Raw genomic sequence first — 16941 nt, 5'->3', positions numbered from 1 at the left:
ATACATTTATATTTTTATACATATAATTGTTTAATTGCAAAATAATTAAACACTCGTTGTATTTATTCGTCTAAATCATGATTAATAACCATGATAAAGAAATCTATAATAAGTATTACACATTGTTCTCTCGATTAGTATCAATTATCATTATAGGGTGACCAGTAAGATACGCGGAGGCGAAAATTAACTGACGCGGTAGATCAATGGAACACGAAAGTCCACTGCCCTCGTTAAAAACGCATAACTTCAGCGAGAGAGCGTAAATTCCGTAAGCGCTAAGGGAAACGAGATAGTGAGCTTATGTCGGATGGTCTCGTGCAGAAAAGGGAGAAGCGAAAAATCGAAAAAACGTAGCGGAAGTTACGAGGGAGAAGGAGAGAAGAAAAGGGGGAGCGCGAAAGGGGCCAGGCGCAATCCTGGTGGATTACTTCCAGCACATATTTTCGTGTTAATGACAATTATTATCCGGCAGACACGCCAACCAAGCTTTTTCTGCAAATTCCGTAGATAATTATATTATTCGTTAAAATTTTTTCTTTCGAAAATGACGGTGATTAACGAATCATTGATGTCCACATTGCCGAATGTTACATTAATAAATAGAATTAGGATACTAATTTTAATTGATATTTTAAAATTAAAGTGTGAGTTAGCGCGGAGCTAGAGAATGTACATACCACTTTGGTTCTGTAGAAAACTGCTATATTTATATTAGAAAGATGAAACTCGTATCGATTATATTTTTCTTTGTTAAAAAAAAAAAAAAAAGAAAAAAAAATTTCGTGAAACATTGAGGTACTTTTGGCTGTTCGCCAAATTTTCATTATATTGTCTAATCAGACAGATTTTAAAAATTCCCGGCATACTAACCGTGATCTAATTAACCGAACAACGTATAAGCAGCCAACATATATATGGTAAGGCCGAGGGCAATTCGAACCGGTATCCCAAAGGAGCAGATAAGACCGTTGAAATATCGACAGCGGCTGAAGGGTGTATAAAAGCTGAGACAGAGAGATAATCCTCGGGAGAGCTTCCCGCCACGGAGCTTAACCAGTCAGAGATAATCACCGTAAGGCAAGCGCTACACCCGCGTAAAACGGTATCGACGTCGACCATCATCTCGAATTTCAACGAGACCGCGATGAAGATTCGTTGGCGAACCTCTCCTTTCCTCTCCCCAGCTCCGCTCGCGTAAACCCGTCCATCGCCCCGAGTAGGAGGATGCTCGATTCCTCGAGTCCTCCTTTATCCACCCATGCCATTAAATGCGGTGTCCTTTTCAGTCGGACGATCGCGCTCCATGAAGTTGGATTTCGAAACTCTCGAAAACGTCTAAGAATCCACGAAATTCGTTAAGTACCTTACAAGCGGATAATCCACGCAGATTAATGCAAGCGAAATCGTTTAAAAACTGCACGAAATAGAAGATAAGAGAGATACTAATATATATATATATATATATATATATATATATATATATATATATATATATATATATGTATACAGAAGATAACGGTAGTAAAGATAACGGGTTTACGCTCGCAGAATAGATGAGATAATAGAAATTTCTTGTAATGAAATTTACGATTCGAGAAAGGGAGAGAGGGAGAGAGAGAAAAAGAGAGAGAGAGAGAGAGAGAGAGAGTCGAGATAGTTTTCGAGAAAAATTACGCGCGTGTGTCTGTCTGTAATGTTTCGAAGGGTTTATTAATTGAGGAGAACAGATTTGTCGTATTCAAAATGTGGAAGTGAGCTTTCTCTAGCGGAATAATAAGATCGACGATAATGGTGGAACTTTATTGCCTTATCTCGGCGAAACGAGATTCAACGGCCGAATGAAAATAAATCACATAGCATCGTGAAATAGTCTTGTAAGACGATGATAAAAGTCCGTCGCGCAAAATTAATTTCGACAACTACGTTGAATCGCATTGCCACTATGTACGTTAAAGATTGCATTCCTTCGCTTCACGTCGCGAGCGACACGCGACGTATTTCTAATATGCCGCTAATATAAATCACTAGACTGAACTGAGATGCGCGTTATTCGAAATTTCTACGAGCAAAACCGATAGCGGTGCACGTTTTAGCGTAATATAACCGCAAGGTGCATTAGATTAACGACAGCGCTACAGTACAAATCGAGATTTGCCTTAATAATAATATATATATATATATATATATATGTTTCACGAAAGTTTTCGTTGGAGAGACGTTATAATTATATAACATGTATAAATACGTACTCTAAATTAGGATTATATTTCAAATAGACGCTGCGTTTACGTTGCATATCTAAATCTATATTACAGGGAGATAGAGAAATAATCGGCATTTAATATAAACGCGATTTTATAATAAAAGCGTTCCTTAATATTTTTTTTTTTTTTTTATTCATTTTCGTTCGAAGGTTAAATTGCCGACGATATCTCTCTGTACAAATGCACTCAGCAAGCAGTGCGTATATATTATAATATAAGAGAGATTAAAATACTATCTCCAATTATATGATTCACCGTCCTGCTGCATTTTTCCACGGCAAATATAACGAAGAGTTAATATGCGGATTAATACGTTCGCACGACGGCTGCGCTCGCCGCACGACCATTTCGTGCCGCAGATATGCAAACGAATCTGGTCAAGTTGGCTTATCGCATCATCGATTTTCGGTCGGCGGTATTTAGTGTGCCGACGTACTGATAATAAAGTCGGTGACTCGATGATCGGAAAAGTCATGCCGGACATAAACCGGGGCGCCCGGCAGTCTGATAAACGCGAAAATCGAGCCTCCGTGCGAACGTTTATCACATTTCTGCAGCCCCTTAAATCGAGGATATCACGTACACGTTTAAAGCGACTCGGGGAAACGTATGGGAACTCTATAACAAATCGCCCTTTCGCGCTTTAACAAATCTTCCACGGATTCTTTTAAATTGAGAGGGAGATGAAATCTTTTAGAAATTTTTAAGTCTCTCTATTAATCTCCCTATAAAACTATAATCGATAAAATTATAAATAAAAGATTCACTTAACACGCTGACAAGATTAGAAGAAACGTGGTTTCAAATTTTTTTTTAGACGAATCAAATGCGGAGGTACACATGCAGAAATAATCGTACGCTCATACGTGAGCAGTTCGGTTTATTTTTACTTAAAGCAAAATACTTTAGAATTCTTTTTACGTAATAGTACGGGTATAATAGCTAAGTGATTAAAGTAATTATCCGAATTAGGCTTCATTTAGAAGCATTACTGGGAAAAGTGTTCGTGAAGAATACCAAAAATATCCGAATCGTCGAAAAAGTTTTCAGAGAGAGAGAGAGAAAAGCACGCTGTTACGCCCCAATGGATTCTGCACAATCACCACTACACGGATACGTGCTCGCGTAATCGGCGTCGCGGTGTCGCTCGTTTCTGCGAAAACACCTTAAAAATCTCGGCCGATGGACGATGCGCGAAACCGTCGAGAAGCGGAAACGAGGATGGGACCGATGTAGGTTGAAACACTAGGTATGCGTACATGTGTGTGTGTGTGTGGATGTGCGCCGACCTGTGCGATAAAGTAGGCATTTAAACGCGTCAAATAAATCGTGCCATGGCCAATAAATCTCGGCCCCGTTCTCGGTCCGGCCGATCGCCCCGGCATTTCGGTGCGAGCCCACCTCGTATCCTTCATGGCTGTTCGTTACGAGACGTTAAGAGCGCCGTTGGCTTTTGCCGCATGAATTCCCCGCACACGGCCACGCCACCGTCCCGGCTTTTCCGCGCGTAATTTTTAACTTCGTCTTTTTGGCAACCGTGAAATTGGTCAGTGCCGTGGGTTTCGCCTTGCTTTTGCGAATTTCGCTCCCCATATATATCTCAGTTTTAAATCATTCTGGGAAATATAGCAAGCGTGTGTACACGCGCGAGAGAGAGATGGAGAAAGAGAGAACCGTGTCTCGGCAACGTCTTTGAGGGTCCACAACGTGGGTGAAGCCTCTTGGAAGCGCGCTTAATTAAAAGGTCTTGTTTATTCAGAAACGTTGACACTGCATGTACAAATAGAGAAGCGACATGACTCGTCGTATAATTCATATTCGCGTATCTCGCGATGGAGCAGCGGCGGAAAAAAATTCGGTCATAGCTTTACGGTTTTCCTTTTTATACATTCATTGAGATTGCTCTTACTCTAACACAACGTACCAGCTTTAATAAATGTTTGACCAAGTCATTCATTATTTAGAGCATAGAACAGTTATTTGAACATCAAATGTGCGATTTCAAGAATAAAAATTGAATCAGATATTTACACAACGCTTTATGAATTATAAAAATAATGTCGAAAGATTTATAATAAAATATTTATAACGCAATTTAATGTTTCAAAAATGATTTAAAGCTAGTAAGTCGAAAAAAAAACACGCGGTATGCGTTATGTATGCAATTCCAAAAGTTGTTATCGCACGGAGAAACTGGCCAGATAGTCCAGTCTTTTTCACGAAGCGAGCCTCCGGAGGATCCAACCAATCAGGATCCTTATAATTAAGTTTTCTGTCTAATCTTCGCAATGGCCGATTAAGCCAACAACGTTGGAATGCACGGGTCCGCGTACACATAAACATAGCAATAGCACACAATTCCTGAAATTACATCCCGACCGGTGGGGCGAAATGCCTCGTGCAAGATAAAAGATTCGCGATGGAAGCGGAAGGATCTCCCGTGAGATTTTCTCGACAAGGATCAAGAACGTTTCCCTTTTAATCTCGTTTTCATCCATCCGCATCAATCTTACTCTCGAAAGCGCGATGCATCCATGGATTTTGATAACGAGACAATCTCTAACGGAAGTTGATGATTTCTCGATGATAACGTAATTGATACTCGCGGATTGAAAAAAAAAAAAAAGTATAGCGAATAATCTCGCGTGGTTGTATCGGGAATGATTTTCGTTTTACGCCAATATGTTACGGTATTTTGCACAATTCTTGATTGCGCTGCGAAAAACTAGATAAAAATATTTCTGACAAACTGAATCACCGCATACAAAAAACATCGCCGTCAAAATGTATACGGCATATACCGACTAGTGAAATATTTAAATTACATTGCATTTTAACATTTTATATTTCGACTCGCGTACAGTACATTAAAGTATAATATTATTTGAACGGTTTGCACATTTCCTACATTTATATATATATATATATATTTTTTTTTTCAATTTTATACAACGCTGCGCGTGTCCTTCATTTTTTTTTAAACTGGAACGAATATCGATTACCTCTAGCCGACATTTTGTTGTGAAACGAGAAACACGAGTTTTTTTCCCCAAGAATTTAACCTGTATTATAACCGCTTTTATATTCATCAAAATGTCATATAACGGTTTAATATTGAATTTAAGTATAAAACAGGTATAAGATAATCAATCTTGTAAACATCATAATAGCATATTGTAAAATTAGATAAGAAAGCATTTATTACGGGCTAAAGGGAAATAATAGATTATTAAATGTTATCGCGAGTATTCATGACGAAAAATATCTTATATTAGAAGCGCAGTTTCAGTTGTCGCTAATTGTGGTACGTATATCACTCGCGACCGGATTAATCGTTTATCGGAAAACTAATCAAGTAACAGTGCGCGGAAGTGCGAGTTATAAATTAATCCGTTATACCCAAACATATGTGATCCTGTAAATGCGTCGAGGTCAACGTGAAAATTATATTCGGGACTGAACGGGGAAGGAGGGGGAGTGCGAGATGTTTTTCATACGTTCGAGTCCTTAATCCGGCGTCAGCTGTAAAATTCGCGTTGAGATGGGCCGGGATTTGGGATGAACGAGACGAGATGTACGACGGCGTGATCAACGACGTCACGTATCTCGCATTACCTTTCACGATGCCGCGAAATGGTTTACGACCCCGAAATTAAGGCACAGAGTTAACATCGGCCGATTATGTTAGGTCGCGTTTGCGCCAGTCTTAATTAATCCTGCCCACTTATTCCGGACTTTCACGACCGACTTGAGCTGATATGGTGCATTTAATCCGCGATCTTTGGCGAAAGAGATAACGTTTCGTCATTAATTTCTCTCCGAGATCGGCAGAAAAGAGAGAGAGAGAGAGAGAGAGAGAGAGAGAGAGAGAGAGAGAAAAGAAAAAATATATAATTCTCTTATAATTATCACAGATGTTTATTATTACTATGCATTCTCCATTAAATTAGCTTTCTGAGAGTATTCTCTCTCTTTTTTTCTCTATATATATCTCTTCCATTTCTGAAAATTTCGCAAAGACAATTGCAACTCATGAAATTAAAAATGGCAAGAGTTTCGAATAGAATTCTCAAACTTGAATAAGTTTATCCGTAAAAATTAACCTTACAATTTCTCCCATCGAGCAAATCTGGATTCTTATACGCAAGATATAGCATGCATGATATATAGTAACGCGGTCGCGAAATGGGGTACTCTTTGTACGACCTCGAATTTAATCGTCGAATTTAATGGAAGTGTCCGGCAAAAACTCAAACGTTTTCCAGGCTATTATTCGTGCGACGTGCAATGAAATACTCATTTAACGCTCGTTAAATACACGTTGGGTGTGCCTCCAGCTTGCTGCGCTCGTGTGGAAACTGCGAAAGGTCTTCTTCCGATTTATTCCAATGCGACGCAAGAGACGAATGAAAGTCGATTCTCCGAGCCCCGAAAAGTGAGCGGAGATGAAAAGTGTACACGCGCGAGAGAGACAAAAGTAATTAAAAGTCGCGGGATCGAGCCGATCATAACCGACCACGGTTGCCTGTGTCAGTAGGGCTTGCGCGAAATTGAAATTCCATTTTAATACGTTTAACAAAACGCGAGAAGATTAAGCGGAAGAATCCCGGGAAATTGATCAGCTGCCCGCGGGCAACACGCTAAGATCGATAGTCCGTCCCATCTAATAAACGCGTTCTCGCGCGGCATTTATTCCTAGTCACTTTTCTGATATTACGGAGATAAATGATGGGTGACGTGGGGACTCGGGAGAGAAGGAGGAGGAGGAGGAGGAGGAGAAAAAGCCCAGGTTTTACCCGGATGTTGTCCGAATACGCCCGCCGTTTGCACAGAATGCACGTTGCACCGGCAAATTGAAAACGTGTTTGGCCGTGTATAACATTTAGGCTTCGCAAATGTTTTTCAATTCGACACACACATGGCAAATGGTTACTAGAGATATCGCGAAAAGAGATCGGGAAATGGGTGTACATAGCGGATTTTCACAAGTTTCGCATGCTTTTACAAATAGTTATTCGCATGTCACAAAAATAAACATAACAGATATATAAATCATATCTTTCGATGCAAAATTACATTTGTTCATTTCTGCTAAAGATTATTCAGGATAGCGATGTGATTACGGCGGTCGGAAGGCGTTGGCCGCGTGTCGACGTCATTTCCAGCCGGAAGATCGGGCGAGATGCCACTGTAAAGGGCACCTCGTCAAAACGGCGGTTGATTTCCGGGAAGATTAATAATCTCTGAACGGAACAGCTCTTTCTGTGCAACGCCTGTCCGCGCGAGAATTCTCTCTCATTCTTCGTCTCTCACCGCCGAACGAACTTCCGACCCAACTTTATTATAAAACTAATATTTTCCAAGTTCTATGAGGTATTACGATAGTTTTCTGAAAGGGCCTGCCAGCGCGAACGGCAAGGCGAAATGGTCCGCGGGACGAAACTTCAATATTCGGCGACCATAACGACACCGACTGATATATTATTTCCTACAACTTCTACTCTCGAGGTTTTGTCTGCTCCGCGGCAGGAAGAAAGGGAAGAAAACGCGGGGGGTCGCCGCACAAACGAGAAGGGAAAAAAGAAAAGAGATGGAAACTTGATTAAGAATTCCATCCGCTCGTAGTCTCATGCGAACGTTCTCCTTCCAGAAAACGAGAGAACCGCGATGCTTCGCGTAGCGTTGTGTAGTGAATTAAACGACCGGCGAGATATGAAGATTTAATAATAAAATTGCATTGACCCAAGTATTTTTTCTTTTTTTTTAATTTTTTGTAGTGCCAAAACATGGCAAAAGGCTCGAGAGGAAGACTCGCATCGGTCCATCTCTCAAATTGATCCTCGACGGAATCAAAACTCGGCAAGCTCGCTAACGATCACACGGTACATCGTGCAAATTAACTCTTTCGACCGGATATCGAAATGGCTCAGGTTCGCTTCGACGAATGTGTCAATAACGATCGATATCTTCACATTGCACGAACCTTAACATGAAAGCTCTATGCGCGCGCGCGCGCTCTTTACGTATCCAACTACATTCACAATTCGGTATTCGCAACCAGTTTTCAGATTCGAAGGCTTGAAATTCCTTTATTCGTGATGGGAATATCGATCGATATCAAGCAATCGTTATAAAAGAACGAATAAAAAGAATTCCCGATTTTCAACGCTTTCGGGTTTCTAGCAAAAAATTATGTAGTTTTCAAGCGAAAAATATTCGCACAAACCTAAGAAGTAATTTATATTTTTAAAATAAAATAAAAAGAGAAAAAAATAAATATATTTTTTTCTCGTATTTTTTTATCCAATCTTATAGATAACAAATATGTTTTTTTTTTTTCTCATATATTTTTTATCCAATCTTAATTTTTCTATATTATTTCTTTCTCTATTTTTTTTCATATGTGCGCGATTTCCATATTCGCGGCAGTTTCCCAGAATATAACTCCCGCGAGCATATATACATGTGTACGTGAAAAATTTTCACTGTATGTCATATTGTTTATATACTATACAATAGCGCACACATATTCTACTTTTTCGTATGCATTACATTTTGTATTTCTATTCTTCGTTTTATTACATCGAATATTACTACTGATAAATTTGGCTTCATCGGCGGTATCGAAAATCGTCGTCGGGAAAATTCGTGGGAAAATGGATAGGATAGCTGTCGGAGCAGCGGGAAAAGTAGGAGTCGGTGGCAGGGTCAAGGGATACCGTGCGACCTAGAGAAAAAGATAGAAAGGAGAGAGATAACGGAACCAAGAGACGCGACGGAGAACAAAGGGTGCTTATCGACGCCGCGGTTCTTATCCTCGGTAATTCCTTTTATTTTATCCGTTTCTTCTTTCCCGCCGATCCTCCGCGAGAGGATCTCGAGAACTATCACGAGCCGGTACTACCGCGACGTATATAACCCGTGAGATAATCGGAACGAAATCTAGCTACTAGCACATGTAGACCAAACTATCTCATAGGCGCGCGCGTGCAATCTCTCAGATTTTTTTCCTATTAAAAATGTTTTTCCCCACGAAAAAGCGACATTAATTCACTTCGACGTAGCAATTTGCTCAACTTCTGCGAAAAAGCGACAGTTGCGGAAATCAACAGTAAAGTTTAGTGACTGACGTCACACGACGTAACTTCTAAATGACGTTACGAAAAGGGGACTTGGTTGCTAAATCGATTGAGTTAATTTTTCACTTTAATTTTGGCGTCTTTGTACAAAATAAGTTCGCGACAATGACAAGGCTAAGCGGAAAATAAATTTGACACGCCAATTTCTATATCTTAATCTTCTTTCCCTTAAAAGAAGCGGCGCGCCTCCAATATAGAATTTATGTTATCGAAGTAAATTCGAAGCGCGAGAACGGAATTAGCTTGAGTAAGGGAGTTTTTTTTTGCGAGTCAATATTTAACGGGACTTACCGGGTGTAGATGACGTACTGCGAAATTGGAGTGTTGTGGGAATTAACACCAGGTGCCCACGATATATTCACAGCTTTCGATGTGTAACTTATGACAAGCGGTCGTTCCGGTGGATCAGGCACATCTGAAAGCAAATTGTATCACTTGCAATAAAGCTGCGCTATGTAATTGTAAAAATTAATTTTCTGATTTATGATTTCGTCGCAAAAATTATGTGAATCTTCACGCAAACGATTAAATGAACGAGTATGTACACACAATGCCTCGGCTACTTAGGAAAGATATTAATAGTTACAGCAGCTGTATGTACGTGACATGTCTAGAATACAACGCTGACTCTCTTTAGTTCCTCAAGTTGAAATTTATTTTATCCAAAATTGAAGTCACGTAGTTGATATTTCTTACGGTCATTTTCATCAATATCAACATGAAACAAAAACATATAACAACATCACCTTATAATATTCGTGTTTCTGAAGCAATTTTCTTGTCAATTTTCTTAGAATTGAAATGTTTCGTTGATCGTGTTGACACTTGTAAGCGCGTTATATTTTTCTAGTGTATATTTTGAATATTAATATTGTGCACTGTGTGTATTACACAATTTTTTACATTATAATTAAATCAAATCAAATCAAATAAAACATTAAAAATTATTCAACGTTATCATTGATATTATAATTAAATCTACTCAATGTAGAAAAAAAAAATAAGTTGCAACTTGTATGAATGTATTGAATGTATTTAATGCTTAAACTGAGATTCAAATTAACATGGAACCAAGATTTAGACGAAACTAAATTATTGAGATATTTAACGTAAACTGTTGAAGCGTCTCAATCCGGATATAACGTAAGCCAACCGCAAGTGGATCTAACATAGTAATTTCACATGGTTGTGTAAACCAACTCCATGTATAACAAACACGCCTCTTTCCTATAATGCACAAGATACAATATAATCACCAAAGTATATCCCACTTGATCGGCTTTCATCTACTTTGACAGTTAATTAAGCCTCCGCCTATACAACTTTTATTGAAAAAATCGATCGCAAACTTTTATAATCAAAAACAACTCATATTTTCATTATCAGAAAGTACAACCACAGAATTATCACCAATGTAAAAAAAAAGCCGTAAAAAAAATTAAATCAATATACCTATCTAATCATATTTTTACAATAAACAATAAAAAGCTAATTAAATATAAAATAAACTAATTCGAATAAAAATTACGCAGAATATTTTTTTCACAAGTTTACGCGACTTTAGTTTAGAGAATTTTATTTTTTACAAATATTAGCATTCCATATATTTCCGTCCTCGTGTCGCGAACATGACGTACACGGTAAATACAATGGAGATGCATAAAATTTTCATGAAACTCTGTCGAAGTCACTCATGCGGGAGAGACACCGATCACGCTCTCTGCGGCGGCGGCGGCGGCCGCCGCATCGGATAAGGCTCGGGCGTTTAATATGCACCGGCGTGTAGCACGGCGCGGCGAAATATAACATTGCGCGCACGTTGCATAAGATCATAAATGAGAGCGGGGACCTGTAACCTCTCAGGACGGAGTCGTCATCCTGTTCCGACCTCGGTCGCGCGTGCGCGACTCTTTATGTCGACTGTTACCACGCGCCGTGACACACCCGCGCGAGAAAAATTTCAAATGCGAAAAGTTTTCTCGCGATTGAAGGAGAGATAGAGGGAAACAGTTTCACTTGTCACGCGAATCCCGTACAGTGCCCGGCTCGATATTAAATATTGGATATAAAATTAAATACACACTTGTCCGCGCAATATTTGTATCTGCTTAATATGACGCTCGATATGACAGAAAACTTATAACGAGACATTTTATTTCACCGTTTATTTCGTTGCATTAGCTCGTATAATTTTTACGTGATTAAATGTGCACTTGTCTGTGCAATTAATACTTGCCCAATTTATATTATCAGTGCATTAGCTGTGATACGATTTTTACGTGATTAAACGCGCACTTGTCCATACAATTTATACCTCTTCAATATCGTTCGGTGATAATTTCGATAATATTAAATTAATTTAGCGTATCACATACACACGTATAGACGTGGACTCTCGAAAATCTGTCGTATTGTATTTATTTTGCCATAATAAAATATATTAGCGATATAATATCTTCAAGTCGCGTAAATACGTACAAAGTATAATAAACATCAACAAACTGTAAGGAGCCATTTATGACGAAAGCGGGCCAACATTACAAAAGCAAGTCGTGTCAATTAATAAAGACTCGTCATATTAGACTCTTGGATAAACCGTACTCTTGATGTTACTTCCTGTGAAATTTGCATGCTTTTCGCATATTTGCTTATAATTCTACGCGGAGATACACGAAGAAAAGTGTAGAAACGGAATAAATGAAATTCGCTATGAATACACTGCCGTTCATGGATCTTTATTAATTTCACATAGCATTTCCGGTTGGTAAAAGAAAAAGAGAACACAGGAGCACGTCTATAGAGTAGCTATCGGTTTTTCTTCGCTCAAGCAAAACAGTAACAATGAAACAAATAGCGAATCAACTCTTGCTATAAGAAAATATTTCTCTTTGTAATTTTTTACTTCTCCTCATATAATCGGCCGGCACATTCTCATTTTCTCGCGAGCATTTCTCTTAATATAATATATATTACAGCACCTATATTAATCTATTCATGCGAAACTATCGCGTCTTATCCAAAGTTTGCGTTGCATAAACACAAAGATGGATATAAATGGCCCAGTCTGCTCTTCGTTATAATTTAGTTTATAAGCTATGTGAATTTAGATGGAAATTAATTATGTCACAAAATAAAACTTATATTTCTGTCTTTTGTTCACTACGCGCTGTACCTCTATCAAAACATTTTCGAAATTCTCTACTTTCTATTGCGCGCGTTTGTTGTGTAACAATTGTTTCATTGATATCGTTTCTTTCATAAAAAAAAAAAAAAAAAATTCGCGTATAAAAGACAGAACAGACATAACCTAATATTAACGAGTTAGTAACTATTTGAACGACGGTAAAAGAACTAAAAGAAATGAGAGAGAAACATTCTCTATATTCTTTAATTGAAAAATAATTTTCATTATTATATAAAAAAGATATCCGTAAGAAAATCCCTTTGACAGCTAGCAGGAGTTATAATTGGTACTAAAGAAAAATTACGCGCGACCAAAATACCAGTAAACGAAATATTTAACATTAAAAAAACCTCAATTGGAATATTTCAACATATTTCTCGTTTTAGAAAATCCATATATGGCTCGTGTTTCATAAAAAAAAAAATTACAAATTTACTTACGATCCTGTCCCTATGCTCATTCACACGGATAATTTTTGCTTAGTCTCTTGATATCTGAGAATTCTATTCATGTCCTACTCTTTATGATATCTAATATTTACTTTTTTTTTTAACTGAGCTGTACTTAACAAAAAAAAAAAAAAAGTAAACAAAGCATTTTATCCGTCTGAACAAAAAAACAAGCAAGAATATTATTTTATATATACGATATTTAATAAAGAGAAATTAAAATCAATTAAAAATCTTCTCGTTAATCCTCGCTAAGTATTAAACAGAACTTCTCTCTCGCTCTCTCCCTTTCCTTCTCTCTCTCTCTCTCTCTCTTCAATCGTCCATTAATTCTATACCGTTTACAGGGTATGCCGCTCCACCACCCATCGCGCGTTGCAGTCTTTCATTAATAATTCATGCTTTCCGCTTTACGGGGTCAACAGTGGACGTTTCTTTATCCGCGCCGCAAGTCGGCGCGCGTTGCGTCGCATAAAGCCACCGGTAGACATGAGGAAAAGTAAAATCGAGCGAGTTGTGACGCGCAAGAGTACTCGTTATACAGATTCGTATAGGTAATATTTTGTAATTAAATGACGCTGGAGAAAGAGATAAAAAAATATTAATAACTGTTTAGATCTCTTTGATCTTAAACCGCCGTGTGCAATCAACTTCTTCGCAAAATTAAAAATTGAAATCGTCTAACCAATTGCGATGTACAAATTACGTGATAAGATAAAAAAACATCATTAATACCGTTAAAATATCTCGCAAACAATTGATGACGTTCGAAATATGCAACGTCGATTATTATAAATTGTTTTGAATGAACGTAAATTGAGTGGGCGCGATATTCTCTAAAATTTGCACTCAAGTATGTAAACTAAAATATGCAAAATAGGTACGTGAGGTGACTAATTAAGTCTCAACGTAACGAATTAAAAACTCCGGTGAATTTACGCGGCAGTTTTTCTAAGCTAAAAACTAGACGGTCTCTCCCTCCCCTTCTGCCGCAAAATTAATTGTTAAAAGTATTTCTCGTTACGGAGAGTGACCGGTACGGAGGATTTCCTTACGGTGTAAGCGTGTTGGTGGCGCATACCAGGATAACCGCGCGTATGCACCGAAGGATGCCAACGTCGTCCTTTACGGTAGAATATAAATTCCTACGAGCGCGTTTAGCGGAATTTACGAGCGTCATTTTAAGAACTGTTTTGCCTTGCTCAACCATATGGTTCCCACGTAAATATCTCTCGCTCCGTCTCGCCGTTAAAACTCAGTACGCAACCATTAACCGTATTCTGCCTACTCGTGATGCGTACATTTTCTCTTTTTCCCAACGACATCAGCATAATTAGCACTTTAGTTAATCGAAATGAAATTGATGCAACTCGCAACCGCTAATTAGATTATCCTTTTTGTCTCTCAAAAGAAATTTGCGCACGAGTTCGCGGGTACAATTGATAATATTAATGGTAACTTTGTTGGCAACTTTAATGCGGCTACTAGGATTGCACGATGAAGACTTTAAAAGTTACTGTTTAATATTTATAATATTACTTCAACGTATCTATCAAAACATTTTTCCGTATATTTTGTTCGATAAAAGCAAGATGAAAGAAAATTCTCTATTAAAATAATACTTCTATCAATAAACACAAAAGAGTTATTTTATGTTCAATAAGAAAAAAACTACGGCGAATATAACAGTTATAGCAAGTATATTCTTAAAAAGAAAATTTATCTAATATTTTTTTTAATAAAATACATATAAATTATAAATACGCATTTATCAAAGTTATATTTTAATTAAAGCAGAAATTAATTAATATTTACGTATGTAAAAAGAAAAGTGTGAGTTTATGTACATATTTATATTCTTAAAGTTCTAATATTCAAGTAAAAAATAAAGATGCTACTTTCAACGTAGAGCAGAAAATTATTTGCGCCAGCCAGACCATTGTCTAAGGTCAGTTGTAGGAAAGTCGACATGATCGATATCAATCGCGACGACATGCTTTTGTCGAGATTCGACGTCATTTTCCATAGAACATGCACTCGATCGTCGCGTCGTGTCGCGTCGCGGAAATCGTCGATATTTTCCCTGAGCAGCCGACACGTCCCCGTCGTTAGTCGAAGAATGGGATTATAGAGCGCGAAGGCGCGCGCAGAGTGAAAAATCGCAAAGTGTCCCGACGAAATTGGCCCATAGTCCGTCCATTCCTCGACTTACTTAGGTGTTGCCGTCGTCGTCGTCGTCGGGATATCGATCCGATCCACGATGGATTTGCGTGGTCCTTTGTGCGAAGGGACGGCACCAGGTGCTCGGACCGACGAGTCGCGTAATAGAAGGCAGTTTCCACGGAGTGCGTTTGGAAATACTAAACCTCTCCCGTCTCTTCTCCTTCCCCTTCTCCCCCGAACGTGCAAGGCTTTCCCTTCGTCTTCCTTCATTTTTTTTCCATTTTTACCTCTTCGCTCTCTTCCGCCCGTCAGCTTTTCTTTACATACGTATATATTGTACATACGAGAGAGGCTGTATATGAGAGAGGACATTCGCGTTTTAGGTACATATCTGTCGTAGATATGTACAACCCTCGGGCCTTCTGTACATTTAGTACATTTATATACACTGTATATATATATATATATATATATATATATATATCGCGCCGGTATGTATGCCTCCTCCACGCTATATCTAGCGAAATAATTCGTAATGCAATGGCAGACATAAAAAAAAAAGAAAGAAGAAAATATTTCAGTATGAAAGTTGCACGGTTTAAAAGGTCGTACGCGCGACATGTAATGCGCTGCGAGTCCTTGTCGCGTGAATTTGTCTGCCGCGAAAATTTCCACATGCACGACGAGGCTACATTACAGTTTTTTTAAGAGAAACATCCAATTTCCGTTTCCGCTTATTTTCCATACACGATGAATGTATTATAATTTCTCCCGTACATACAACACCGATTCACGTGTCGCGTGAATCTTTTACGCCATGTCGTTGTCACGCTTTATTCGCAGCTTTTTCCGAATTGTACATACAAGAGAAGAGGAATACATACGCGAAATATATATCCCTCCTTTTCTGACAACGCGTTTTCGGTACATAAGACGCCATTTTATCCTTACTCCGTACCCCGAATTACTTGAATAACTTCGTCGTCGTGATCGCACTGTTGGAATTTCATGATCGCGCTTACGTGGCGACGATGGTCGCGCTCAAAATGCGGAAGCAATGTCTATAGGCTGTGTGATGTTTACCGATAAATGTATTAGAGTACATTGGCAACTTGATATTTCCCTTGATATGAATGGTCGTACACAAAGCAACGCGGAATAGGCCTCCAATTACTTGCAACGAATAACGTAATATTAACGCGATAAACATTTTAATTAAACCGTATCCAACTCGCACTATTAAAATACGTCAGAAGCTCAAAAGGCTAGCCGTTCCAAATCTCATTCGGATTACAACGCGTTCTCGCTTTGTATCCATTACAATCGATCTAAATCCAATCTTGCAATCTTGATATTGCTTCCCTTTTTATTTCCAATTATTGGCTATTACGATGTTACAGTTTCCGTTTCTCCCTGATTCTATACACAACTTTATCACCGTTACAGAACGATCGCCCCCATGTATATAACACGATGCGGCATCCGATCCTCGGGCACGCCGTGTTATTTATTTCAAATTTTCGTTTGCGGCTTCTGGCGCGGAAACAGCAAGCCGCTGCCGCTGCTTTCACTAACTGACCGAGCTAAAACGCGAAGCTTCGTCACGGAGAGGGGAAGGGACAGAGAGAGAGAGAGAGAGAGAGAGAGAGAGAATAAAGTATAAAATGAAAAAGGGCAGCTATGCGAACGAATTGCGGTAAATATTTCGCATCAAAAACAGCGTCGACAAATTAGCGGTT

At 38.6% G+C, this 16941-nt stretch overlaps 1 protein-coding gene across 7 annotated transcripts in view; it reads right to left on the bottom strand.

Annotated features, from left to right (window-relative positions):
• Positions 1–16941, bottom strand: part of LOC126854392 (tyrosine-protein phosphatase 99A) — a 255790-nt gene that overhangs the window by 50053 nt on the left and 188796 nt on the right. For all 7 annotated transcript variants that reach the window (XM_050601050.1, XM_050601049.1, XM_050601051.1 and 4 more), the window contains one exon: positions 9698–9821. In XM_050601050.1, the coding sequence (XP_050457007.1) occupies positions 9698–9821 (124 nt within the window). The remainder of the gene's footprint in view (positions 1–9697; positions 9822–16941) is intronic.

The sequence above is a fragment of the Cataglyphis hispanica genome, chromosome 14 (assembly GCF_021464435.1).
Source record: "Cataglyphis hispanica isolate Lineage 1 chromosome 14, ULB_Chis1_1.0, whole genome shotgun sequence".
NCBI classification, from domain to species: domain Eukaryota; kingdom Metazoa; phylum Arthropoda; class Insecta; order Hymenoptera; family Formicidae; genus Cataglyphis; species Cataglyphis hispanica.
Note: the sequence above shows the minus strand (reverse complement) of the source record. Positions and strands in the feature narration are given on the sequence as shown.